The sequence below is a fragment of the Dromiciops gliroides genome, chromosome 3, assembly GCF_019393635.1.
Source record: "Dromiciops gliroides isolate mDroGli1 chromosome 3, mDroGli1.pri, whole genome shotgun sequence".
In the NCBI taxonomy this organism is placed as follows: Eukaryota; Metazoa; Chordata; class Mammalia; order Microbiotheria; family Microbiotheriidae; genus Dromiciops; species Dromiciops gliroides.
In genome coordinates this window covers 377730703-377758657 of record NC_057863.1, presented here as the reverse complement: position 1 = coordinate 377758657, position 27955 = coordinate 377730703, and the positions used below count along the sequence as shown (strand labels likewise).

General features: G+C 38.5%; 1 protein-coding gene across 1 annotated transcript in view; it reads right to left on the bottom strand.

Moving 5' to 3' along the window:
- Positions 1–27955, bottom strand: part of ZRANB3 (zinc finger RANBP2-type containing 3) — a 210225-nt gene that overhangs the window by 48395 nt on the left and 133875 nt on the right. Inside the window, exons 8-11 of the mRNA XM_043997541.1 lie at positions 17259–17378; positions 15379–15498; positions 10597–10776; positions 7831–7983 (exon numbers count right to left, since the gene is read on the bottom strand). Coding sequence (XP_043853476.1) covers positions 7831–7983; positions 10597–10776; positions 15379–15498; positions 17259–17378 — 573 coding nt within the window. The remainder of the gene's footprint in view (positions 1–7830; positions 7984–10596; positions 10777–15378; positions 15499–17258; positions 17379–27955) is intronic.

Sequence of the window (27955 nt, the reverse complement as noted above, 5' to 3'; positions counted from 1 at the left end):
ATACTATCCACCTCCAAAGAAAGAACTGATATTGATGGAACACAGACTGAAGCATGATTTTTTTTTCATTTTCTTTCATTTTTTTCTTTTATTCAAGTTTTCTTGTACAAAATGATTAATATGGTAATATTTTACATAATCATATATGTATAACCCATATCAATTGCTTCCTGCCTCAGGGAGGGCAGAGGGAAGGAAGGATAAAATATGGAACTCAAAACTCTAAATAAAAATGTTTATTACTTGAAAAAAAAATAAATGAAGCTCCCCTCGCAAATATTATCCAGTAGACTAGAGAAAGACAGTTTAATCTACCTCACCCAATGTTCCAGAACTACAAGTCCTGCAAGAGAAATATACCTAAATTGAAAGTCATGTTTAAAAAAAAAAAAAAGAAAGTCATGTTTAAATTTACATGTCTAAAACTTCTAATAGTTTAAGCAGACTTCTCAACTTCTAGAGCTCAAAACTTTTGTATATGCTCACCCATTCTATATTTTTTTCCCTTCTAGTCTCAGATGATATAATGGCCTTTTCCTTGCTAAAGCTAACTTTCCCCTTGTAGCCTTGCTTGGACTGTCCTCCCTCTTCTCTGAGGGTTAGTGCTACAGATTACTCCCTTTCTCCCTACTTAAACCCTCCACCTAACTTCCCCCTATCTTATTCCCTACTGGCTATAAAAATGCTTATTCTCTCTTATCCTTAAAAAAAAAATCCTGCCCTTGTTACTACCATTCCCCTCTTTCTCTTCACTACTAAACTTCTACAGACAGTATCCTATACTTGCTCGATGTCTCCTTAACACCTTGAGGTCCTGTTTCCCAATGTGCCCCCTCTAATGAAACTGTTTTCTACAAGGTCTCTAAGGACCAGTGAGTTTTTCTCAGTTTTCAACTGCCCTAATTAATATTTCTGTGGCAACGTATGCTGCCAGCCTCTCCCTACCTCTCCCCCTGTGCCCTTCCCTCCTCCTCTGGCTTCTAAGATGCTGCTTTCTCCTGGTTTTACTGCTTCCTTATATTCTCCATTGTTGGTAACATTGTTCCTTAGTCCCTTGGTTTACCTCTCTCTCCAGACTCTGCCCTAGGTTCTCTATTCACTTTTTTTCCCCTTGACTTTGGTTATCTCATTCACTTCAATGTCTTTAATTCTAGAGAAATGGCTTGAAATCTACATCTCCAAGCTTCACCTCTCCACTTGAGGTTTCAAGGTCACATTGCTAAGGGTCTACCTGGATGTCCCATTATCATTTCAAACTCAATATTTCTGTCTTGTCCTCTTCATTTACACGGCAATCATGCTGACTCAGTGCCTCATCAGTTCTGGCCTAGGCTATTGCCATAGCTTCCAAACTGAACTCCCCTCCTTCAATTTTTACCCTCTCTGATACTCCCTTCACATGATGGCCAAAACAATCTTGCTCAACTTTTTTGTTTTGTTTTGTTTTTTGGTGGGGCAATGGGGGTTAAGTGACTTGCCCAGGGTCACACAGCTAGTAAGTGTCAAGTGTCTGAGGCCAGATTTGAACTCAGGTTCTCCTGAATCCAGGGTCTGTGCTTTATCCACTGCGCCACCTAGCTGCCCCCCTTACTCAACTTTTTTTTTTTTTTTTTGTGGGGCAATGAGGGTTAAGTGACTTGCCCAGGGTCACACAGCTAGTAAGTGTCAAGTGTCTGAGGCCAGATTTGAACTCAGGTACTCCTGAATCCAAGGCCAGTGCTTTATCCACTGCGCCACCTAGCTGCCCCTTACTCAACTTTTAAAAAACATTCTCCCATCCCTTCCCCCTCCTTCCCGTTATACCTAAAAACCATCACCGTCTCCTTATTACCTAGAAGACAAAATACAAATTCATTAGGCTGGGAATTAAGGTCTTTTACAGTCTGGCTTCAACCTGAATTTTCAAGGGTTGGTTATTTTTTTGTTTGTTTGTTTAAACACAACTCCCCAAGCAAGATTTTTCCAGTCATCCCAGATATCCCAGTTCCCATCCTCTACCTCCACTTATTTATGCATGTAGCTCCTGATGCTTAAAGTATGTTTCTCCCTTATTCTTTTCTCCCTTCAAGGCCTACCTCAGACACCCACTACATCATGATATCTTTTCTGAGTGGCCCATTTGTAAATTAGTTTATACTCTTCAAATTTCTTATAACATTTTAAAAGATCTTTACTTTGCTATTATCCTATTCTACCATGTATGATACTTATACATATACCTGCATTACTGTATTTACCTGTTTGTAAACTTCTTGAGAAGAAACTTTAATTTTGTATCTTTGTATACCCAGTACCAAGTACAATTCTTAGAACATGGTAGGTGTCCAATAAATGGTCAATTCAATCTGTATTAAAAATATTAACTTTATTTTGTGATCCACTTCTTCTTTTTTTTTTTTTTTGCTGGGCAATGGGGGTTAAGTGACTTGCCCAGGGTCACACAGCTAGTAAGTCAAGTGTCTGAGGCCGGATTTGAACTCAGGTACTCCTGAATCCAAGGCCAGTGCTTTATCCGCTGTGCCACCTAGCTGCCCCCTGTGATCCACTTCTTGTTGTTGTTTGTCCTTCATTCCCAAAGAGGACCATGACATTGGGAGGTGATGTCATGACTTTCAGTGAATTGGACTTAAGTGAAGGAGGGCTGTGCAAAGTCACCAGCCTCACTCTCTTCTCCAAAGCCATCTGGTTCCAGTGGCAAGATATATATCAGGACAACTTGAGACAGCCCCATATGTTTAAGGCGACTGGAGTTAGGTGACTTTCCCAGGGTCACTTAGTTACTAAGTGTCTGAGGTCAGATTTGAACTTAGATCCTCCCAACTTCAGGGCCAGTGCTCTATCCATTGTGTCACCTAACTGCCCATGATCCATTTAGTCCACAATCAACAGGGAGTATATGGAAGGGAGCAATGTAGGTTAATCAAATAAATCTTATATGAGCCAACATATTTTTGGTAATTAACAGCAATATTAAGCTAAAAATGTAACTATATTATTTTTAAATAGAAATAGTTTTTTAGGATGCCAAATGGTATGAATAGAAGACTCTAGCTAATTGAGTCCTGTTATGTTCTTAGAAATAACTATTTTAAATGACTTTTAAACTGTCAAACAAAAAAAATAAAATGAAGATTATTTTAAAATTTAAAGTGTTATTTAAATGTGGCAAAATATTAATTTTCAGTATGAGCTTCTTTGGCAACAATGAAATATGGTTAAGAGAATGTGTCCATGTGGCAGACTGAACATGAGAAAGAGAACTGCATTTTTCTCCCTTCATTTATACAGTTGGCAACTAAGTTATTGCTTTGCTTTTCATTTATTCAATATTGCTTTTTGTTTAAAATGCTGGGAATAAAAACTGTAAAATGCTTAAGATGGTGTATTTTTTCTGAAAGGTTAAAGGACCTAATCTTTTTGCTCTGTTTTACACTACAGTAAACTATTGTTCTGAGATGATTCTCTTGGCAATGGTAAAGATAAACATAAGGTATTAAAACTGGAGGAGAGCAAAAGGAAATCTAGTAAAACCAATAAAAGCAAGACAAGCATTTGACAGATTACTATGGTTGTGGCTGAACAAAAATATACAAACAAAAGGGACTGATCTCATTATATGACAGATTCCTTTCAAATGACAACTCTGATGAAAAACCATTAATATCTTGATACATCAACACTATGCTTCTAATAGAATGACTTTCGGTTCATTAAAACTATATCCTTATAAATAGGTGACTGTGAAATATTTACTCACATAGAAAGTAGAATATTTAATAGTTCATGTTTATTTAGTTCTTTAATATCTACAAGCCCTTTCCTCTTTGCAACTAAACCACCTTTTAAAAACATATCCAAAAATGCTCATAAGAATTGATTTTGAAAAGATACACATGGAAGAATATATTCAGTTATTTAATTTATGAAAACAGCTGTGATTTCCCCTCAAAAGCAGGTAACTGAAAGTATTTTCCAGTCAAATTCAAATGTTTGGTGTTATGTAGACAAATCTTTGACAGTCTGTTGCATTATAAGAATAGTCAATTTTTGCACAATAGAAAGCTAATTTTCTTTGAGAGTAAAAATATGGTAGTTAGAGAAATATTATAATCCATTAACAAAACTGATTTATTTCTATTATATTTAAAGATGACCCAGGAGACAATACTCATATTTTGTTCGGATCCACAATATTTGAATCCACAATGATCTGAGGTCTCATAATCAGGATTCAGTACAAAAGCAAGATTACCTAGTAAATTTATCAATTCATTAACTAAAGTGTTACAAAAGGTTTAACAAATTGAAAAATCTATTGGGACCTTCGGTATGCAGGAATGGTGTTTTGGATTTTATTTATGATTTCATTATTGACTCATTATATCACATATACTGCATCTTGGTAGACAGATTGATCAATTTCTAGTCACATGGCCAACAAGATAGTAGTCTAGACATTTTCTCTTATACTCACAACCTCTCAAAGCTCTCCAAAAGAGAAAGTATGTGCCAAAGATAAAGCAATTTCAGCTGTCTCCAATGTCTAGGACACCAGGAACCCAAAAAGGCTTAAAAAATAAACAACAAACATGAAATGTTACCTGCCTTGAGCTATCTCAGCACTCTCTACCCCAACATCTGCTGGGCTACCTGTAGCAAGGGTGTACTAACTGACCCAAGACCTTAAAATAAAACCCAACCTTGCCCTCAAATCCCTACAGAAAGAGAGCTTTTTCCAGTGCCTTGGAGATCTGGGCTCCAGGCTGCAGAAGTTTGCTGGTGGCCCCAGTGGCCAGAGCTGCTGCAGCATTCTATTCCACAAAAGATCTCTGCATAACATTGGAGGAACAGAGGGAATAGGGCAGAGCATGTGTCTGTTCAATCCCACAACCTAACTCCTGACCTCCTCTTCTCAAAGCCACAGAGATACAATTCCAAACTACAGAAATCAATGCCAGCTGCAGTCGCACTACTATGGAAGTGTTCTGTACTGCTGGGGCAAAGAACTGATGAAGAGGTGAAATGGGATCAGACATAGTGTGTGTAGTACTCCTCTAGGCCTGAGGGAAAGAGCTCAACATCTGGCTGTGGTCAGTTCTATCTCCTCATTCTCTCTCTCTCTCTCTCTCTGTATTTCTTTTTTGTGTGTGTGTGGGGCAACGAGGGTTAAGTGACTTGCCCAGGGTCACATAGCTAGTAAGTGTCAAGTGTCTGAATTCAGATTTAAACTTAGGTCCTCCTGAATCCGAGACCGGTGCTTTATCCATCGTGCCACCTAGATGCCCCTAGTTCTGTCTCCCCAAAAGTGAATTGGAGCAGAGACCTGGACGGGTGAACTGTGAATTACCCAATGTGGAAAGAGGCTGAGATGCTTTGAGATCCATCTCCCAGGGGAACCACCATGAGAGTAGAGGGAGTCAGAAAATGAGTAATAGAGGAAAATAAGAGGGAAAAGAGACAGAAATTACCAAAAATTTCAGGAGGAAGACAACTCAAAGACTTGAGCATAAGCATACAAATCAACAGGGAAAATGTTAAAAGCAAAAAGAAATATGGCTTCCATATCAAGTGAGTAAGTTTGTGGACAAATACTACAGAAAAAGGTTCAACTGGATGAGACAGAGGACCCTGTGGGATTTGAGAACACAGAACTGCAACAAGCTGTTTCAGAGTGGATTAAAAGAGAAATAAGAATGATGAAAGCAGAATTAATGGACTATATAGCAAAAATAATTGGTAGGATAGAAAAACTTGAATCAGTCTTGCCAAGGCTCATCAAAGAAACAGAAGAAAGGACAACTGATTGGGAATGCAAAATCACAGAAATGAAGGATGATCTTGAAAAAAGAAAAGCAATAACTTTAAAAGAAAACATGGTTTCAATTCAAGCAAAACATATTGATCTTGCAGACAGAATGTGCAGAGACAATCTAAAGATTATGGATCTTGTAGAAGAATGCAAGTCAAAAAACCTGAACACCATTATTCAAGAAATAATACAAGAAAACTTCAGAATACAGAAAAGGAAATATCAATTAAAATTAAAAGACTGCCTTCAAAAAAAATACCCACAGCTGAAAACTCCCAGAAAAACCCACATCAGTCCAATTTAACAATTCAATTTGGAAATATCATTTTGGCATCTGTGTAGAAGAGGGAGAGGAGAAAGACTGGAAAACAGGTGACCAATTAGGATGCCACTGCACGAGTCTAGATAAGAAGTGAGGAATGCCTGTACTAAGCTGTGAGCAGAGAAAAGGGACAGAAGAGAAAGATAATCGTTGAGGTAAAATCAACAAGACTTGGCAACTGATCAAATGAGATAATATTTGTAAAGCACTTAGCACAGTGCCTGGCAGGCACTTAATAAATGCTTGTTCCTTTCTTCTTTGCCCTTCTCCCCCAACTGTACACAAGAAGTGACAGAATAAGAGACAAGAATGACAATAAGATCCCAGTACATGAAAAAATTTTGACAACCCTATGTTATGTGCCATTGGAAGGGGGGGGTGAGGGGTGGGAAACTGACAAGGTGTTACTTCAGAGATTTATAAAAAAAATATTCAGTTCCCATCAAACAGGGAAAAATCAACTAGGACTTAAAAACATTCCATACCAAACAAACAGCTTTGATTCTTTTAATTACTTAAACTGAATTGGTAGTCTTTTTTGGCATTACACAGGCACAACCTTAATGTTTATAGTTAACTTTAGATTATTTTATATTAGAATCTACCACTCCTGATGATGATTCAAATACTGATTTTCTGAACAGGAGAAATGATGATCCCCTGCTTACAATTTCCATTCTTACCCAAACAGCTGCACTGCTGCCTCATCCTACTATGTCTTAATTTTCTCTGATGATTTCCTTACAATTTACTTGGTGGAATGACCATGTGGGACTCAGAGCTATTTCCTACACCATTTCCTTGGCTACCATATTTCTGAGCCTAGAATAATTATATCTAATGAGTACACTTCTTGCTAAATAAAATCTGGAAAGAGTCAGATTCCACACAGTTTTAATGATCTAAGCTTGAAATATATTATCAGAATCCAAAGTGATAATTTAGGGTCAGAGGGCTGACTGAAGTGGAGTGGGGGTACCAAATATTCCTAAAATAAAAGGAGATTGGGGAAATTTGGGGGAATATAGAAGGAAATTAAAATCATTTTCATAATAAAAATATATGTAGAAATTATTTTTTATTTAAATATAATTTTGTTTTTAATATTTTTGAGGGAAAGTGGCTGCTAGCTTTAAATTTTTATCACAGAACTTTTATCTGCTGCCAAGAGAACACAGGGTTTCATGGAACACAGTTTCAGGAAAATGATCTAAGTAAATAACAGTGGTATTTGAGAGCCATCTTTTTTGGCAAGTGAGTGAGTGCCTTCTATACCAACAGAAATTTTTGGTATTATTTGCTCCCTTTTATCAATATTTGAAGCCTATTTAGCAACTAGGTGGCATAGTGGATAGAAGGCCAGGCCTGGAGTCGAGAAGACTCATCTTCATGAGTTCAAATCTGGCCCCATAGACTTACTAGCTGTGTGATCCTAGGCAAGTCACTTAACTCTGATTTGCTTCAGTTTCCTCATTTGTAAAATGAGCCCAAGAAGGAAATGAAAAATTACTCCAGTATCTTCACCAAGAAAACCTCAAATGGGGTCACAAAGAGTTGGACATAACTGAAAAACAACTGAACTTCTTCAGTTACATAGATAATTGAAAGCCCCATCTTATTTTGAAAACTATTGCAAAGTGGCTGTGATTTCATTACAGATGTGAGGAAAGAGTTTTTAAAAAGGTTCAGGTAACCTTACATGGGTGAAGAGAACTTCATTTTTGATTTCTTCAAAATTTTCATTTGGAGTCCAAGCTTCAGCAAATTTCAGGAAATTCCACTTTTCTTTATCATCTTCTTCTGCCTCTAGTTTTTCTTTCCTACCATTCAATGTGCTACCAGTAACGATAGCCTGCAGGATTGAGAAACAGATGAGTTTTTCAGCTTCACACCTAATTTTAGCTGTGACAGGTAATGAAATCTTAACTTTATCACTTAAATCAGATATTGTAGATCATGAAAGACTTTGTGCTTTCATATTAATAACATGATCTGTAACGTTTTTCAAAATAATTAAAATACGCAGTATCTATATTTGATAAATAAAAGGTCTCAAAGAACAACAATAAGATTATTTAAAAGTTTTTTTTTAATTTCATAAGAATAGAAGACTTTTCATGCTATTCTATTTTAGATCTTTTTGAATGTTTGCACCCTTACCTTCAACCATCTTTAACTTCATCAGTGTGGTCACTTTTCCAGAATGCAGTTCAGAATATTTCTAGATCTCAGGACACCTCTAGATCTAGGCCTTCTTGAGTTGTGTCCAAAACCCCCCATCACGTGGTAGCCTGCATTCTACAGAGGAGTGCTTCCCAATAAATATGTACAGCCCCATACTTAAAGCTTTTCCAGTCTAAGAGAACTTGTCATCTCTAAGCTAAGATGAAAGAAACCATCAGAAGAGGATTCCTGCAGAGGATCTATATTTTTGAAAAAGTGCCATGACTAATTCCTTTGAGGTTATCAGAGAACTCTACTACTAAATCCAGTACTTTTTTCTCCATGGTCATTGACCTGACCTCTGTGCAGCTTTCTCTTTCCTGATACCTTCTCTTCCTTTGGCTTATGTGACACTCTCTTGGATGTGTCAAATAAGGAACTGATTACATTTCCCCTAAAATTTGTTTCTCTTCCAAAATTTCCTATTTCTGTTGAGGGTAAAATTTCTAGTCACCCAGGGCTCTTCTCTCTTAAACTCCCAAAATCAGGTGTCAAGTCTTACCTACCTGACATCTGCCATACCTGTTCCCTTCTCTACTTCCAAAGCTCCTATCTGTGTGCAAGCTTTCATCTTCTCTTTCTTAGACTACTTCAAGAGCCTCCCAGCTGGTTCACATACCTGTTTATCTCTTTTCAATCCACCCTTCATAATTCCCAAATTGTTATTCCTAAAATACAGATTTGATCACATCATCCCCTTACTAAAAAAAATTCTAGATCCTCTAGTTATTATCGTCTTTCTTAAATGATCATGTATCTGTTTACATTTTCTACCTTCCATAAACACACACACATCTTATACGTATCATATATATATATCTATATATCTCTATATATATCTTATACCATATATATAAAATCATACATAGACATCTATATCTTATCTCTTCATTAGAATGTGAGCTTTTTGACATAAGGCACCATATTTTTGCCTTTCTTTACTCAGGAAAGTAAAAAAGTATATAGTGCCTGGGACAGCTAGGTGATGCAGTGGATAGAGCACCAGCCCTGGATTCAGGAGGACCTGAGTTCAAATCTGGCCTCAGACACTTAACACTTAGTCGCTGTGTGACCCTAGGCAAGTCACTTAACTCCAATTGCCTCACCAAAAAAATATATATATATATAGTGCTTACTATGTGCTAGGCACTGTGCTAAGAATATTATCTCATTTGATCCTCCCGACAACCCTGAAAAAGGTAGGTGTTGTTATTATCTAATCTTCCAGCCAGTGAGGGTCTGAGAACACATTTGAACTCAGGTTTTTCCAACTCCAGGCCCAGTGTTCTATCTATTACACTGCCTAGTTGCCTGGCATAATGCCTGGCACATATTAAGTGCTTAATAAATGCTTGCTGACTGACACCCATAAATGTCACTATCAATGTCACTTTGCTTCTGTTGGTCTAGGAGCTCCTTCCACAAATGCAAATCCCTCCCCATCTAAAATATTTTGAACCTCAGAAAGGTTCAGTGGCTTGTGCCTAGTCATCCAGCAGGAGTAGTAGCCATGCCATAAATCTAGGTATTCCTGACTCCAAATCCAGAACTGAATCCCCTTGGCCATACTGACTCCTAACTTTCAGATATTAAGGGTTTAACAATTGTATGCTGGACTGGACTGGATTAGGGAAGGAGCATTAAGTTAGCTAAACTGAGATGATTCCCTTCCCCCATTTCAAGAACAGGCATGAGGGTGCTGGTACACATGCTGATCTTCATCCCAAATGAGAAGCAGGGCCAAAGAAACAACCCTTCCAAAGGAGAGAGTACACTCAGAGAGGAACATAACCCCTTAAAAGCCTTTACTGTGCTGTTGAAAGAATCTCAGTGGAGAACAGATGTAAATAAACTGGCATGCCACAGTTTCACTATAAGTGATAGTATGTTAATTAGCATCACAGGAATTCAGAGTGTGGTATACCTCTGGAAGTAATTTTTTAACTCCCTATCTACTTATCTTTCTTTTTTTTTTTTTAGTGAGGCAATTGGGGTTAAGTGACTTGCCCAAGGTCACACAGCTAGTAAGTGTTAAGTCTCTGAGGCTGGATTTGAACTCAGGTACTCCTGACTCCAGGGCTGGTGCTCTACCCACTGTGCCACCTAGCTGCCCCCCTATCTACTTATAATCATCTTGGTTTGCTTGAGACTCCTCTGGAGGGCAACATTTTTTTTTTAAGCCTCATATTCATGAAGGATACTATTTGTAACAAAATAAATCAGTAACTTAGCTGTAGTTTACCTTGCGGTTCAACATCCCCCACATCAGAGAGTCCAGTGTTCCATTAGCAATAAGATAGTGGATATTAACAGAACTGCACTGTCCAATTCGGTGAGCACGGTCTTCTGCTTGCTTTATGTGTCCTGGATCCCAATATAACTCAGCAAATATGACATGAGTTGCTGCAGTGAAAGTTAAACCCTAAGCAATAAAAGCAAAAGAAATGGTGATTCTCTTATGGCTAAGATACAGGCATATTATATAGGAATGGCAAAAACATTTGGAAGGAAATCAAAATTGCTCAGTACCACAAAAAAAAAACCCCAAAAACCCCCAAAACACAAAAACACAAACACAAATTTTCAAATGATGTTGTTTGAATTTGAGGTTTATAGATTAAAAACTTGACTTTCATTTTAAGAACCATATGGAATATACAAAATCCATGACAATGTTTCAGAGAGTTCACCAAATCTTATAGGTACGTTACTAAGAATCACTTTCTGCTAGTAACTCACCTCCAAAGCAGTTGATTCTACTTTGGTACAGCTTCCTTAGAGTAAACTTAAAATTTACTTCTCTACACTCTCCACACCCAGTGCTCTTAATTTTGTCCTCTGGGGCCAAGACCAACCAACCAATTGAATCCCTCTTCCACATAAAAGCCCTTCAAATTCCTTGAAGATAGCTTTTGTGACAGGTCTACTTCCTGCTACCCCCAAAGTTTCTCTTCTCCAGATTACACATCCCTACATTCATATATGTATGTATGTGTGTCTCACACACACACACACACACACACACACACACTTTTTTGGGGGGGCAAGGCAATGAGGGTTAAGTAACTTGTCCAGGGTCACACAGCTAGTAAGTAAGTGTTAAGTGTCTGAGGCCGGAATTGAACTCATGTCCTCCTGAATCCAGGGCCAGTGCTTTATCCACTGTGCCACCTAGCTGCCCCCATCCCTATATTCTTTTTTTAAATTAAAAAAAAAAATTTAATTTAATTTTTTTTTTTTGCAGGGCAATGAGGGTTAAGTGACTTGCCCAGGGTCACACAGCAACTAAATGTCAAGTGTCTGAGGCCATATTTGAACTTGGGTCCTCCTGAATCCAGGGCCTGTGCCTTATCCACTGTGCCATCTAGCTGCCCCTCATCCCTATATTCTTTAACCAATCTTTGGCATGATATCAAAGCCCTATACAACTCTGGTTATCTTTCTTTTGATACTTTCCAACTTGTCAATGTCCTTCTTAAAATAATGGTATTCTGGGGGCAGCTAGGTGGTGCAGTGGATAAAGCACCGGCCCTGGATTCAGGAGGACCTGAGTTCAAATCCGGCCTCAGACACTTGACACTTACTAGCTGTGTGACCCTGGGCAAATCACTTAACCCCCATTGCCCCGCAAAAAAACAAACAAAAAAACAACGGTATTCTGAATGGACCAAGCTCTGGACTGCCAATGCTATAGTTCTAGAAGACTATTATTTCCATAGTCTGGAGCACAAACCCTATCTTAACACAGCCTGGCATCATTAATTAGCATCTTTGGCTGCTGTATAACAATATTAACTCATGTTGAGTTTTAAGTCTACTAAAGCTCGCAGATTTTTCTAGCTGTGCCTCTTGTACATGTAAAGCTGGATTTTGTTCTTTAACCCAAGTGTGGGATTTTGCATTTATCTTTATTAAATTTCATTTTGCTAGATTTGGCTCCAAATTCTAGTCCACATAGATCTGTTAAGACTCTGATTCCATAATCCATCAACTTGGGGTGTTGTCTGCAAATTTATTTGGCCTCTCAAAGTTGTGAGAAATAATTATCAATAATCAACATCTTGGGGGAACCAGAGATCTCCCCTTCTTTGTCCTTTCTCACCCCTTCCCCCACTCCAAAAGGGCAAGTTCTCCTTGAGAGATTCCATCAAATCTCTTCATCTGGGTCTAGCCCAAGCCAAGCTTACAAAGGAGCCTTGGGAGGAGATAGATTCTGTTATCTAGCTAGGCTGAAGGATTTGGCCTGCACCTTGCTAGGCTTATTGTAACACTCTAGGTTTCCCATTTCTCAGCCTCCAGACACCCTCTAGAACTGAAAAGGACAAACAAAACAGACCAAAATCCCAAGCTCATTTCTCAAAGCCATCTTGTCTAGTAGGAGAGGAAGACATTCCTCCTCCAACCTCACTGCATGGCACCCCCACTGTGCCTGAATAAGACCTTCACACTGGGATGCTACTTGCAAGAGAACTAATTGTGCTTCAGTTCAGTAGATTTAAAGATGCAGGTGGCCATGCAGCAAATGGAAAAGGGGCAACACTCAGATATACAACAGACCAAAGCAGACTGGCATCTCCCACATGAATGTCCCCACCATAGGTAATCTGGGAATGTAGCAAAGCCCCATTATACTCATATAAAGGGACTATATAGGTAGGAAGGCAGCATGATGGAGCAGGTAGAGAGGTACCTTTAAACATGCGAAAACCTAGGTTCAGTTCTCCCTTCTGATCCCTACTGACAGTACGAACCTGGGCACATTTAACTTCTCAAAGCCTCAAGCAATTCTCTAAGGTTATAAATTCCAGAGAAGCTACCAAGCTTCAATTATATAAGCAACTTCTCACCATGAGCTCCACAAACCAGTGAATCCAGAGGTCTGGAATGAATAGGTAGATATGTATATATTATTTTTACAACCACACACACACACACACACACACACACACACACACACACACACACACACACCCCTAAGTGACTTATATATTTGTGTGTAATGCCATTATATTTTGATAAGAAATTTTAACCTATTTTATTAGATAATTGTGTGTGATTTACTTTTTATGCTATAATCATTTTTCCATTTGTCCAGAGCAAGTAATAGTTTTATATACTTTGTTATGATTAAAAATATGAGAGACATAGTTTCTGGGTAATTTAATCATTTTATTAATAGGCTGGCAGGTTATTAATAAAAGGAGGTGTATTGGCTGTCTCTCTCAGACCAAAAGATCCTTAATGGCGGCAGGGTCTTGGTTCATATACCCTTCCAATTGTAGAAGGTCCTTCACATAGCAATCAAATCTAATTGGCTGACATGACTGGAAGTGGGTTATATTAAAATGAAGTTCAAGGATACATGACTCAGGTCATTCAACTCTTGGTAAGATGACATCAGAGAAAGTAAAGAAAAAAATAACAAATTTGCCAGATTTAATATTATTTCTCATAAACATCTATGGTCAACCCTGTTCTTACATTACTTGGTATCTCTTTTTGTAGCATGAGAACTCAGTGGGAGCCACATGGGAAAGATTGACCCTTCCTAGTGAAAAGATTAAATTGATTTTGTGTCATTTTTATTGATCCTATTTACAGTTGATTTATTTTGGTCTATAACAGCTTAAGTCATGGTTCTTGGTCTCTGAACTTAGTACAGAATTCAGCTGGCCTGTAATGAGTTAAATTTAGAAATCCAGTTCTCTTGCTAATCACCATTCTATTCTTGTTCCAAGGAATTTTGCCGACCCAGGGGAATACAACTTGGCATCAATGGAAATCAGGCCTAATATCTTTACACCACCAAGCAATCCTTCAAAGATGTGTGGTTTGCCATCCAAAGGAGTCCGGGCAACTAACTTATAAGTGGTTTCAAACAATGAACACTTCTTAGTCACAGGAGGGAAAGGAGGGAGATTGTTGCCAGCCCCCGTTCCCAACCTCCAAACAATCATATTGTTCCCATGTCTCATCTATGTAACCATGCTTCCCTCAACCACATGTCACTGCACGTCACCTACCCTGTTTTGTTCTTTGTTCTGTACTCCCCAAAACCTATAAAAGGAGAGCTGTCCTTTGGACTGAGGTCTTTGGCTAGAAACCAAGGCAGCCATCGACCCATCTTATTCTCAGGATTCGTGACCTGTGAATAAAATGTTATCTTGCTGGGAGAAAACATGCCTTACTCTACATCTGTTGAATTTCACTTGCAACACTAGTACGGGGCTGTGAGATCAACTTCTATCTACTATTCAAGAGTTCTGTTCTGTTCTTTAACTGGGGCCATAATTATTTCCTAACTATACTTCTAAATACTGGATTACTATGAATGTGTATTATATTTTATCTTCCCTAAAGACAAGAGCCAATGTCACATACACACACACATAGGTATGATTCTATATATTTGTAAACTTCCATTATTTACCAATTGTTACCCCAAATCCAAAAGATGTACATAGTGACTTTCCCACAGTTGTTTCCACAAACCTCCTTGTTTTTATGGTGTTATCGACCATCTTTTGGGGGGGGGGGACAATGAGGGTTAAGTGACTTGGCCAGGGTCACACAGCTAGTAAGTGTCAAGTGTCTGAGGCCAGATTTGAACTCAGGTCCTCCTGACTCCAGGGCCAGTGCTTTATCCATTGCCCTACCCAGCTACCCCCTACTGACCACCTTTTAATATAACACGAATACTAACAATAATTGTTGAAACTTAAAGTCTTTAAGATTTTCATTATGCTCAGATATCTATCACCTTACTTATCTTCACAAACCCTGTGTTTTAGATACTAGGTACAGGGTATCATTTTCGTTTTACAAATGAGAAAGGTTAGGTGACTTGCTAAAAACACATGGCTAGTAGGTGAAGGAAGCAGAATTAACATATAGGTCTCTCCTGACTTTAAGTACAATCTTCTTTCATGGATTTGATGTTGTTATTATTGTTTGTAACTAAAGAGCAGTACTAAGTTATTCTCCAGTGGCAAATAAGTTCTGTTAGCTTCACATTTTGTCTTACCTGTCCAGCAGCCTGAATGCTTAGGACAGCTACTCGAGTGTCAGGATCCTTCTGAAACTGATTGACCAGATATACCCTTTCTGAAGAAGGAACACTTCCATCTATTCTAATGTAACGAACCTAAGATTTATAAGGAAAATAGCAAAGTCAGGGTAAATTTTTGAAGGACTACTTCACAGTGAGATAAACATTTTTCTAATACTTTATAAACTTAACATAGTTCATAGCTCACATATATTTATATATGATTTCTACATAGATGACTCCCAAATGTATACATTCAGCCAAGTGCCTGCTGAATCTCCACTCATATGTCCATTCTATAATTCAAGTCAATTTGCCAAAATGGTATCTCAACTTAAACCTGCCCATCTTCCAAATTTCCCTATTTCTAACACAAGTGCTGACATCTTCCCAGTGACACTCAGAGTCATAATATTGGCATCTTTTCTGACTCTTCCCTCTTCATTAGCCCCCAAGTCTAATTACTTAGTCTAAGTCCATTCTGGACTCTTATGTTTTTCACAACTCTCATGTACAAATAGTGGCCACATTCTGTTGGCTTCATCTGTACAACATTTCTCATTCCTCTCTCTACTCTGAGGCTCTCTGAACTTCTCCAGCTCTACCCCAAGAGCCCTCTCACCATTGAAGAGCCTCTGTTCCTTCCTGTGATTGATGAGATTCTCCTGGGAACCACCATTTGAAGAAGTGCCTAAACCAGCCACATTCATTCATCTCTCAGTCCACTCCTGACTTTCTGGTCCTCTCCATATCCATCCTAGAAACTTTCTCCCTTTGGAAGATACCTCTCCCACCTCCTCTGATTGGCAAGGTCCTTTCCGTAAACGCTATTTGAGAAGTATCCAAGATAGCTATTCTCATGCCTCCCTCTGGTCTACTTCTAAATTTCTGGACTTTTTCACATTGCCCCTGTGCAGGTACCTCCTCCCAATTCCCTTTCCAACTCCCTTTTATGTGCTGTCTTCTACCAATAGAATGTAAGCTCCTTGAAGGTAGGAATTGTCTTTATTTTCCCTTGTATTTTTATTCCCAGTGCTTAGTATAGTGCCTACTTGACATAAAGCACTTAACAGATCTCATTCATTCTTTCTCTCTTTTATCCTTTCCTTTATTCAATCTGCCATTATATTGGATTAAACTTTTGTTATGGTCTCTTCAAGCAGTCCCTACTACCTTATATTTCAAGGAACAAGTCTATTGGTGTGGCTAATCCCTTCTACAAAGCATAGTATAACTTCTCTACAATGTGGTAGGCAGTTTGTGGAGTGGTTAGAGTTAAACAATTCACCATAACATGCCTAGTCTGGTGATAAGTCTCTGAATTTAGGCTGGTCCCTGAATCACATACACATATTTTGTCACTGGGCCCATAATTAAAGTCCTTCCAATTTGAAACCTTTCAGAACTTGGGCTCTGCTGATATGAGAACTCCTAGTCATCTTTTCCAAATCTCCTCAAAATTTCCTAAAGAACCTCTTTGGGATCTTTTCTCCGCATCTATCACAATTAAGCTGCGTTATATTTATGAGTATACATATTGTTTTCCCTTTACTAGACAATAACCTCCTGGAGGATTGGGAAGATAGTCATCTTCTTACCTTTTACATCTAACATACCATCCTGCAGATAGTAGTTATTTAACAAAGGTTAAATGAATTGAAATGAAAGAGAATTCAAAGTGATATGAATTGTCAAAAAGCAATATAAAAATCTATAAATAACAGGGACTAAATTTCCAGTGATCAAGGATCACAATTTAGCATAATTTTCTCCTTAAGGTAAACTAAAACAAACTTATTCATAAATAATCTGCATTAGAAGAACATAAAAGTAGTTTATGTGAAAACTAAACATACCTTGCTTTCTATAGCTGCTTCTGTACAAGCTTGAAGCATGCTTAAATGGTGAGCAAAAACTAGAAATTTAAGTGAATCATTCTGAAGCATCATTTTAATATAATCCTTTACCGCACCTGCCTAAATTTAAAAAACAACATATAATTAATCTCATGAAAATTGTTATAAAGAAAATCCAGCCATGTTTTCTCAAATATACACGAAAAATTTCTTGAGAGGTCAGGCCTATTCTAAAAATTAATTTATGTGAACTTTGTAATCGTTTTACATTGGTACAATTCTTCAGAAAAACATGCCCATTGTATAAATAGCATTAGGGAAATTACATGTTTTTAACTAAAAGAAAATGAATCCAGGCAAAAAATTATTGTGAGATTTAAAAAAAATATTTAAACAATGATCAACTGTGAAAGACTTAACTGCTCTGATCAATACAATGATCTAAGACCATTCCAAAGGACTCATGATGAAAAAATGCTATCCACTTCCAGAGAGAGGACTGATGACCTTTGGGTGAAAATTGAAGCATATTTTTTCTTTCTTTTGCAACACAGCTAATAAGGAAATATGTTTAGCATAACTTCACATGTATAATGGGTATCATATTGCTTGCTTTCTGAATGAGTAGGGGAAGGACTAGAGGGAAGGAGAAAATCTGGAACTCAAACTTTTAAAAATTAATGTTAAAATATACTTTCTCCCCTAACCCCATTCCTATTCAGCTTCCTTGTGTGTGTTGTCTTCTCCCATTAAATTATAAGCTCCTTGAGGGCAGGGGCTGCCATGCTTTTTCTTATTTATATCCCCATTGCTTAGCACAGTACCTGTCACAGAGTAGGCACTTAATAAATGTATCTGGTCTTGTAATACATATATAGCATGTGACACATTCCAAATACACCTGCATATATGTATATTAATATAATCTGTCTGCATACAAAGATCTATATATGAAAACACCTACCACAAGGAGGGCATTTTACCTGAAAATTATAAGGTATATAAAGGTATTTCATTTCATCTTGCTACATGTAATTGTGCATACTTTATGAGCATGCTACAGATATACCATAATGAAAGATGAAAAGAACTAAGAGAAACAATTTATAATGAAGAAAAAAATTCATCTGTATTTATTGCTGATCAATCAAACTCAAAAGGTTTCCAGACTTAATTTATTATTCTCCTCCTCTAAGCCCCTTCTCCTAAATTCCCCATTTCTGTTTATACAAAATCATCTTTCCCATTACTTAGGCTGAACAGTTTAGTTATATTTGACTCTAGTCTATACATCCATATTCAACCAGTGAGTCTTGTCAATTTTAGCACAGTGACATCTCTTGCATGTGTGCTCACCTTTCTATCACTACCCTGATCTTGGCTCATGACTTTAATACTTTTTACCATGCCTATGGCCATGGTCTCTTCAGTGATCCCTCGGCTTCATTCCATCCAAAACCCTATGGTCAAGTTAATTTTCCTAAAACAAAGTTCTAATAATATACCCAACTATTAAAAAACCCTATGACTGGCTCCATAGTGCCATCCCCATACAGTCCAAGCTCCTTAAGGTGGAATTAAAAGCCTAACAGTCATTATTTATACTCTAGCCTTGTCTCCTCACATTCCTGGGAAAATGTTCCTAAAACATCATTTTCATGTAATGCTTCAGAATCTATTACAACATGCAGCTGAAATTAATGTATTCAAAGACTGTTAAAATGGAAATTTCGGTCCTTAGAGATCTAGTCCAACCCACTCATTTTACAGATGAGGAAAGTAAGGACTAGTGGAAACCAACTTAGATAACTTGCCCGAGTTCAGAGTTAGCTACTGGCAGAGTTCATCTTTCAAACTAACACTTCTGAATCTTGTCTCATTAAGAACCAACCCATGCAATTTGTTTAATTTTGATTTAAGGGCTGTTCACCAAGCATGGCCACAGGCATGAAATACTCATACAGTCCAAAAACCAAATTCATCAATGACATACTCATGCACCACCAGCCTTTCTGTTTTAACTCCCACCCCCACAGATAAGTTTCTTGCCCATTCTCCAAGAGGAGCTAAAGAATCTGATATGCAGGAGAGAACAGAAGAGCCAGGAAGAGGAACAAAATGGCTGGTACTTAGAGGCTACTTGAGACCTCTCAAAGAGAATAGTTATGAGAAGCTTCTGTTTACACTGGGGTTTTGGTAAGAAGCTGCTAATTGACAATCAAAGGCAGCTGAGCAAGCTAGTATTATCTTATGAGAAAATGGTAGGCTTTCTACTGTAAATAAAGCTTTGCTAAGGAATTCATGATAACGGAGTCACCAATACAAGCAAAAGGGAGAGCAAAGGGAGTGACTGACTATGAGTTATCCTTGTAAAATACCAATAAAAATGAGTGAGGAATTTAGGATTTTTCTTTCTGCAAATATAAAGAACAAGAAGAGTGTTGCAGTGACCTTCATATTAGAGAAGGTGAATGAGCTAGAAGAATACCTCTACTCTTCAGGTTATAAAAGGGAAACTATAGTCTTCCTTGGGGAAAAAAAGTATTTCAAAGGGAAAAATCAAACAATAAACGAACATTCGGGCTCTGGGAGCTTCGGTGGTGGGACCCACCCAACTGAGGGGGGAGCGGGGCAGTGGTGTCTGTGACCCTCTCCTCCAAGAGAAGAGCAAGCAAGCAAGTGAGCGAAGATTGAGTGAGCCGAGCTTCTCATGTTCCTTCGAAGGAAGGGTTGAGGGCAGGAACTGACACCAGAAGGCGGTCTTCGGTGGGCCCCACTGGCGTGGGGTTTCTTCTCTCTCCTGCCTTTTGCTGCTGCTGCTGCTGCTGCTGCTGCTGCTGCTGCTGCTCCTGCTGCTGCTCCTGCTGCTGCTCCTGCTCCTGCTCCTGCTCCTGCTCCTGCTCCTGCTCCTGCTCCTGCTCCTGCTCCTGCTCCTGCTCCTGCTCCTGCTCCTGCTCCTGCTCCTGCTCCTGCTCCGCCTCCTCCTCCTCTTTGCCTTCCATCTCCTCCTCCTACATTGTTGGTTCCAAAGGTTTGTCATGCTGGGGTGGGAGTGGGGATAAGCTCCCACTCTCTATAAAATGCTCCAATAGCGTGAGTCTCAAATAGCCTCTGACAACCGAAGCCCAACTCCTGGCTTTCTCGTGGCAGAACTGTTTCCACTAACAGGAGAAGGGGCAAAGTCGAGTCACGGGCGCCTTAAAAACCAGTCGCTTCGGGCAGGTGGGGCTTGTTAGCCTTGGCAGGCAATCGACCTAGGGGAAGGAAACCCTGATTTTAAACCTCTGCTGCCTTGCAGCTATACCCATATATGGGAAAGGCTTCGGGCGTTAACCCCGAAGAAAAATCAGGAGTCCCTTAGGCAGTTGGATGTTGGACATCACATCCCTCTGGCAACTCCTGCTGCGGCACTGGTGCCAAACTGTATTGGCTCTGTCTCTCCTTTGGATCCACTAATGTCCCGGAGAGGGAAAACCTGCTGTATGGGCAACAGCTTGTTTTTCAATTGATCGGCCCAGGCCAGCGCCCTGGAGAGGACACTCCAGCTACTTCTCATGGGGTAGATACAACAAGGGATGCGGCAGTTACCAGTTATAAGTCACTCAGGTGCTGCGGCTCCTGTATCGGACTGCACAGCCACGCTGTGGCCTGTGGCTCTTCAAGGCACTGATCCCTGGTTGTCCGCAACTGGTAGAGGCCTACACTATTTAAGTGCCTACTGTGTGCCAGACATCACCTTAGACACTAGGAATGCAAATATAAAGAATGGAACCATGTCAAAGCTATTTTAATTTCTGACAGTAGAGAAGTAAGTAACATGGTCAGACCTATGCTTAATTACTTTGGCAGCACACAGGATGAATTGTAGTGGTGAAAGACAAGAGGCAGCACTTGTATAAGTCAAGTTACTGCAATAATCTAGGTGAGAGGTGGCAAGAACCTCAATTAAGGTGCTAGATATGAGAGTAAGAGAGAAGGGATCAGATGCCAGAAATGTAGTGGTAGAAAAAGCAAGATCTCACAAATGATTGAGTTTGTAGAATAAGGAAGGAAGAGGAGTCAAGGATAAATGTGAGGTTATGATCTTGGGTAACTGGGGAAGCTAGGTGGTACAGTAGATAGAGCACTGGCCCTGGAGTCAGGAGGACCTGAGTTCAAATCTGGCCTCAGACACTTAACATTTACTAGCTGTGTGACCCTAGGCAAGTCACTTAACCCCAATTGCCTCACCAAAAAAAAAAAATGATCTTGGGTAACTGAAAAAATGATGGTAGCTTCGACAAACACAGGGGAGTTTAGAAGTGGGGTATGATTGAGACTGAGACAGTGAGTTATATTTTGCTCCTGTTGAGTTTGAAATGTCTCCTAGACATTTAGTTTGAAAAAATTTCCAACAGGTAGTTGATGATATGAAACAAGCTTAGAGGAGAGTTGAGGGCTGGATATACAGATTTGTAAATCATCTACATAGAAGACAACTAAAATTATTGAAGTTTATGATGTTTACCAAGAGAGAGAAATGAGAGAGGAGAAGGCCCAGGACAGAACACAGGGGACCACACACACACACACACACACACACACGCGCTCATGCACACATGCGCTCATGCATACACGCGCTCATGCATACACGCGCTCATGCACACAACATGAGATGATGAACTAGCAGTGAGGAGTGCTCAGACAAGTGGAAGGTAAAACAGAAGAGGGTAGTGTCATAAAAATTCAGAATATCCAGGAGGAGAGGGTAGACACCAGTGTCAATGGAGGAAGGAAAAGAATGTGACTGGGCAGAGGAATCCTAATGAGGAAAAATGAAGTCAAAGGAATATAACAGGAAAGTAAAGAAAAAAAGACCATAGTGGCTATGTAAATAAGTGTTCCTAGAGAAGGCAGAGCTTGAAGAAGAGTGGGCAGAGCCATAGGCTCCAGCAAGTCATCTCCCCACTTCCCAGAGCAATCCAGAAAGGGGAAGAGGGACCCCAGGCACAGAATGTCAAGAAAATTCAGGCTTTATTTTTTTAATGGTTCTATACTATACAGTCTATACTATACACTTCCCAGGAGATCCTCTGCTTTTTCCATCATTCTCCCATGCTGGTTCCCTTCTCCTCATCCATCCCCTTCCTTCTGCTCCCTTTCCCCCTGCTTTTCAGCTTGTTTTTGTGTGCTATTTTCCATTACATTGTAAGCTCTTTGAGGGGAGGGATTGTCTTTCTTTTTATTTTGCTAGATCTAATGAGATAATAATTATAAAGTGTTTAGCACAGTGCCTGAGACATAAGGGCTAGAAAATTGTAAATTATTATTGTTATAGACTTTTTAAAAATAGGAATGATTTAGGGCAGGAGTGTAGTGCCCTTAATGAGCATGGGTAAATATATATATATAAAATGAATCTGAGCCAGAGGTCTCTGAAGCAAAAAAAATGGGAAAGGGAGAAAACTGTCTACATGTATCTTCTAAGTTAAATACCATCAAAAGTTATAAGTATAATTTTTTAAAAAATCAGTAAAGAAAACAAGTAATTCACAGTAAACAATGTCCAGTTCAAATTGCAACTCTGCTACTTACTACCTGCATGACTTAACCCCTGTGGGTCTCAGTTCTCTCATCTGTAGGGATTGGACTAGATTATGCTTAATGGCTCCTTTAGTTCTAAATTATATGACCATAGAAGAATGCAAGCAGTAAAATTAATTCATGGCCTCATATATTTACACACAAATACACAAAGCATGAGTAATAAACTGAATTAGAATTCTAATGTAGAGGCAAAACTGACCTCATAAGCTATTATTGAAACTTAGTGAGATGGGACTCATGATTACAATAGGCACCTGTAAGAAGAACACCGGTAGAGATTAAGAGATACTCAAGTAAGGAAATCTAGCAATTGGGAGTGTGGGAGATAGAGGAGGGGAAAACATGGTAGTAGTCATGTGGACAAGTATTAGTGGGTGTTGAAAAAGAAGGATTTTGTTTTGAGTATACATCACAGACCACCTGATTAGGAGAAAGAAATACAAATCAAACATAAAACTTATGATCTACTTGAGATGGGGGCCTTCAACTGCTTGGACATTTATGAGAGGTCTCTTTCTTCTAAAAGCAGAACTGATAAATTACTGATGCCTTAAATAATTATTTCATTCTTTATAAGGTGGATTTGGTAACAAGTGGAATGGCTATTTTGGACCTGATTCTGACCAACAAGGAAAAACTGGTTGCTGACAGGGTAATAATGAATCTTCTCCCTCACAGACTTCCTCAGTGAACAATTGGTCTGGGTCAGCAGTTTTTCCCATCTTTATTATCTTCTGTATCACTGCTATTTTTTTGATGCAGGACATTGGAGGCTTAGCTATTAGAGTTTATTTTGGGGGGGGGGCAAGGCAATTGGGGTTAAGTGACTTGCCCAGGGTCACACAGCTAGTAAGTGTCAAGTGTCTGAGGCCGGATTTGAACTCAGGTCCTCCTGACTCCAGGGCTGGTGCTCTATCCGCTGCACCACCTAGCTGCCCCAGCTATTAGAGTTTAAATGTAATCTCTCCACCATCATTGATGAGCAAAATAATGTGTCTAAGAAATAAAAGATCTTCTCTATTTTTTGGTTTTTGTCTTGGCATTTCCTGCTTTAGTTGACTGTAACACCAAGCTTTCCATGACCTCATTTTTCCTCCACTGATTTTTTTTATTTTACGGGAATATATAGTATATATTCTTTTATGATCCATTAGAATGAAAGTTTCTAGGTAATTGGGACTGTCTCATTCTTTGTATTTATATGTTAAGTTGCATATCTATTTATCATTTGTAGCATTATTATTTATCATGATCCTATATTGAACAAATATTAGTGGGTAAATTCCAAAGTTAATAACAATAAAAATAAAGATAAACCATATTAATAGTATTTTTGCTCCTAAGATGTAAAAGAACTTACTTTGCGATCTGTTCAACAATCTTATGAGACAGAGGCATAAATTTTCAGAAATGAGAGCTGTTATATCTTTATCATAATTGCCAGAGTCTAGAACAGTTAATAACTAATACTGTAATAATGTTAGTAAGACTATTAGTACTATTGAGCTTCCCTCTGTCTGAAAGGTATTGTAAGGTAATAGAGAAGAGAAGTGGGGAAAAAGATAATGAGATACAGAAATCTCCTTGGAGAGCTAGAAAAACAGACTGGAAAGCCATTTATTTAGACTTTAATAGACAAGGCTGGCTGGAGAAAAGGAAAGGAAACAAATAATCCCTGAGGTCCTTTTCAGGTCTATGATTCTATAATGACAATTTATGATCATTGTTAAATTAGCCATACACATGAAAGCAAGACTTATTCAGTGATTCAGAATATAAGACAAGAAAAAAGATTTTTCATATTAATTTAGTGCAATATTACAGGGAACATTATTCTACTAGTAACTTAATTTAATTATTAAAATAATAGAATTTTTGTTTTTGTTACTTATTATGCATTAAAATTAATAGTTGCCATCAATAAGTATAGTGCACTAAAATGTGCAAAACCTATAACATACATCATCAGCTCATTTGATTTTTACAACTCCAAGAGATCAGTACAACAGCATTATCCCCATTTTTCGGGTGAAGAAAATGACCTTGAGAGATAGTAAGTGACTTTACATATGATCACAGGGTAGGAAAGGTTAAAGACAATTCAAACCAGCTCTCTCCCACCTGACCGAAAGGCAAGCACTTATCTCTGCAATATATTCCCTCTCCGGCAGAGTAGCATCTCTTGAAAACCTCAAAAAAATGTTTTTTTAGTAATTATATCTTTATACTTCAATATGTTCACCACACACTTGAAAAAACATTCTTCTCTTACAATCAATTTTCTTTTCCTATTTTCATTAATTAAGAATTTCCAAAATGAACTAAAAGCAGGACATTGAATGAGTTGTAGTTATTTAAGATAGGATGGCATTATTAGGCTTAAAGCTATTTTAAAATTTATTAACATTAATTCATTCATTCAAAAATTTTTATTTAATGCTTATTATATTTGGCTGGAGCTTTGCTCAGTGCTATCTGAAAAACAAAGATTAAGACAAGCTCTCTGTCTCCATACAGCTTGTGTTCTATTAGAAATGTAATTTGATTCAATAAGCTGATGAAAAGATTGGGAATGGAGACAATTTACAATTTATGAACAAACTGTGTTCCAAAAGTCTGCATAAAAATTGTTTGGGGGGAAAGAATTTCCCCAAAGAAACAATATAGGGGTTAATGACTAAGGCCAAGACAAATCACCTATTTAATCCATTATGTATGACAGAGTACAATGAGTTATATATAATATAACCAACATATAATAAAATGTTTCTATGGGAAAAATGGGTTTAGAGCAGCAATATGGGCTGCCAGAGCCACCAGAGTCCTGAGAGTGAAATAAGACCTTTTCATGCTGCCCACCACCATCACTGGCTTGCAAAAAGATATGTTACTTGCCTAATATCAAATAATGAGTTTGGGGGCAAAACTGGAAGCAAAAACCATATCTTCTGGCTTCCATTTTACTGCTCCTTTCCACTACATTGTGTTAAACTAGAGAATAAAGAAAAAGTTTCAAATAAATAATTTAGGAATATAAGGGGAGAAAAACACTTAAAGCTATCATACTTGAGCTTGCCATATTTGCTAAAGGATAAAATATTTAAAGTTTTTAAAAAGTGGAGAAATCAAGAACTCAAATCATAATGAGCCTTTCAGGACTATTTTTTCCCAACTAGGAAGGTTTCAGTCCATCTGATATAATACACTTGTTCTAATCTGTGAACTGTAGGCAGCACTTGTAACCTCAGATTTACCTAAGGACACAACTAAATAAGGGAAATGTTATCTTGCTTTTATAGTATGACAAAGTTTTAAATATCTGAATATTATTTTTATTTATGCCTGAATCAAATTTGCAAAATGAAAGGAACTAACTGTGATGAAATAATGGGATTTAGCAGATACTCAAAGACCCACCTGGAGATTAATATATACTGATTGAATCAAGTGAGAGTGATTGACTGCTGATTAAGCCTACTTCAACTTAATTGGATTGTAATCACGCCTGGCTATCCCTTAAGAAGGTACTGTTCTCAGAAACTAGACCGTGAACTCAACTTGAGAACACCTTCAAAGACAATGGATTTGGATGATGCCAACCAATCACCTTGAAGCAGTGTAAGGACCGCCTCTGTTCTAGATCTATAAAAAAGCTTCCACAAACAGCTTGCTAGGGTGTTCCTGATTAAAGCAGGCTCATGAAGGAGGACTTCAGGAAGAACCCAACCAGGCTGGAACTCTAGACTAGACTGGAGCTGAAGCTTCTGATTTAAGGTGACCACAATTTAGATTTTAAACATCACATAACATGGAAAACCTTCTATGAAATTTTCTATGAAAAATCTTATGAAATTTTATGGTTCCTGTCATGGTGCTATTGTTATCAAGTAAAATGTATTAAATGATCTCTTGCTGTTAGGCTTCACAAGAGCAACTTGTTCCAATTTTTCAGAAATGCATTTTCTAAAACCAATGGGTACTGCGGGAGTAGGCTTCCACCAGTCGTGAACGATGCAGTCCCATCCGGGAGCCGCAGCCCCTGCCACAACAAGGACATCAGAAAACTGAGCTCTCTGTTCCCCATAGGGTCTCATTCGTTTTTCTTCCTCCAGAGCTTAGAGGCCCATCTCAGCTTAGCAAAAGCTGCTCCTGAGTACTGAACTCCATCGGGCGAGGTCCTTGGCCATCTCCTCCCAGCTGCCAGTGTCTATTCCCAGAGCCCTCAAGTCCTGCTTGCATACATCTCTGTAGTGAAGCTGGGGGCGTCCAGCAGGTCTTTGACCTGAGGCTAACTCGCCATAGAGTAGGTCTTTAGGAATGCGCCTGTCTTGCATGTGGTGCACATGACCAAGCCTGTGCAGCCGTCTTTGTTTCAGTAGCCTGTAGATGCTCAGAATTTGCACACATTGGAGCACTTCTGTGTCGGTGATCCTATCTGACCAAGATAGGCCAAGGATGCACTGATGGCAGCGCATGTGGAAGCTGTTAAGCTTCTTCTCTTGTCTAGTGTATGTAGTCCATGTCTCACTGCCATACAGTAAGGTACTCAGGATGCATGCTCTATAGACAGCAAATTTGGTTCGTCTTGTCAGTTTACTGTTTGCCCAGACAAGCTTGGCAAGCTTAGACATGTTTGAAGTAGCTTTCCCAATCCTCTGATTGATCTCAGAATCAAGTGACAAATTGTCACTGACAATAGAGCCAAGATACGAGAACTGGCTTACGATGTCCAACTGGTAGCTACCGATGAGTATCAGTGGAGGCGACGCAGCACTCTGACAAAGACTTTCGTCTTTAGACACATAATAATGTATAAATGAAGGCAGACCAGATCTAGCACACTGGGTTCAATTCTGGGAACCACATTTTAAATTTTAAGAAGGGAACTGATAAGCTGGATAGTGTTTAAAAAAATCAAGAAGACGGAATAATTCCCAGAGAAAAGGCCAAGTTTTAGAACAGTTTTTGGTTAAGAGAAACAACATAGTTTAGCAAGGGATCCTGTAAAAAACATGAAGAATAATATGGTTTTTAAAAAGAAGTAAAAAAAAAAATAAGTGGAAAAAAACTTTTGGAGCAAACTCGGAGTAACATTTTCAGAAGTTAAGCAC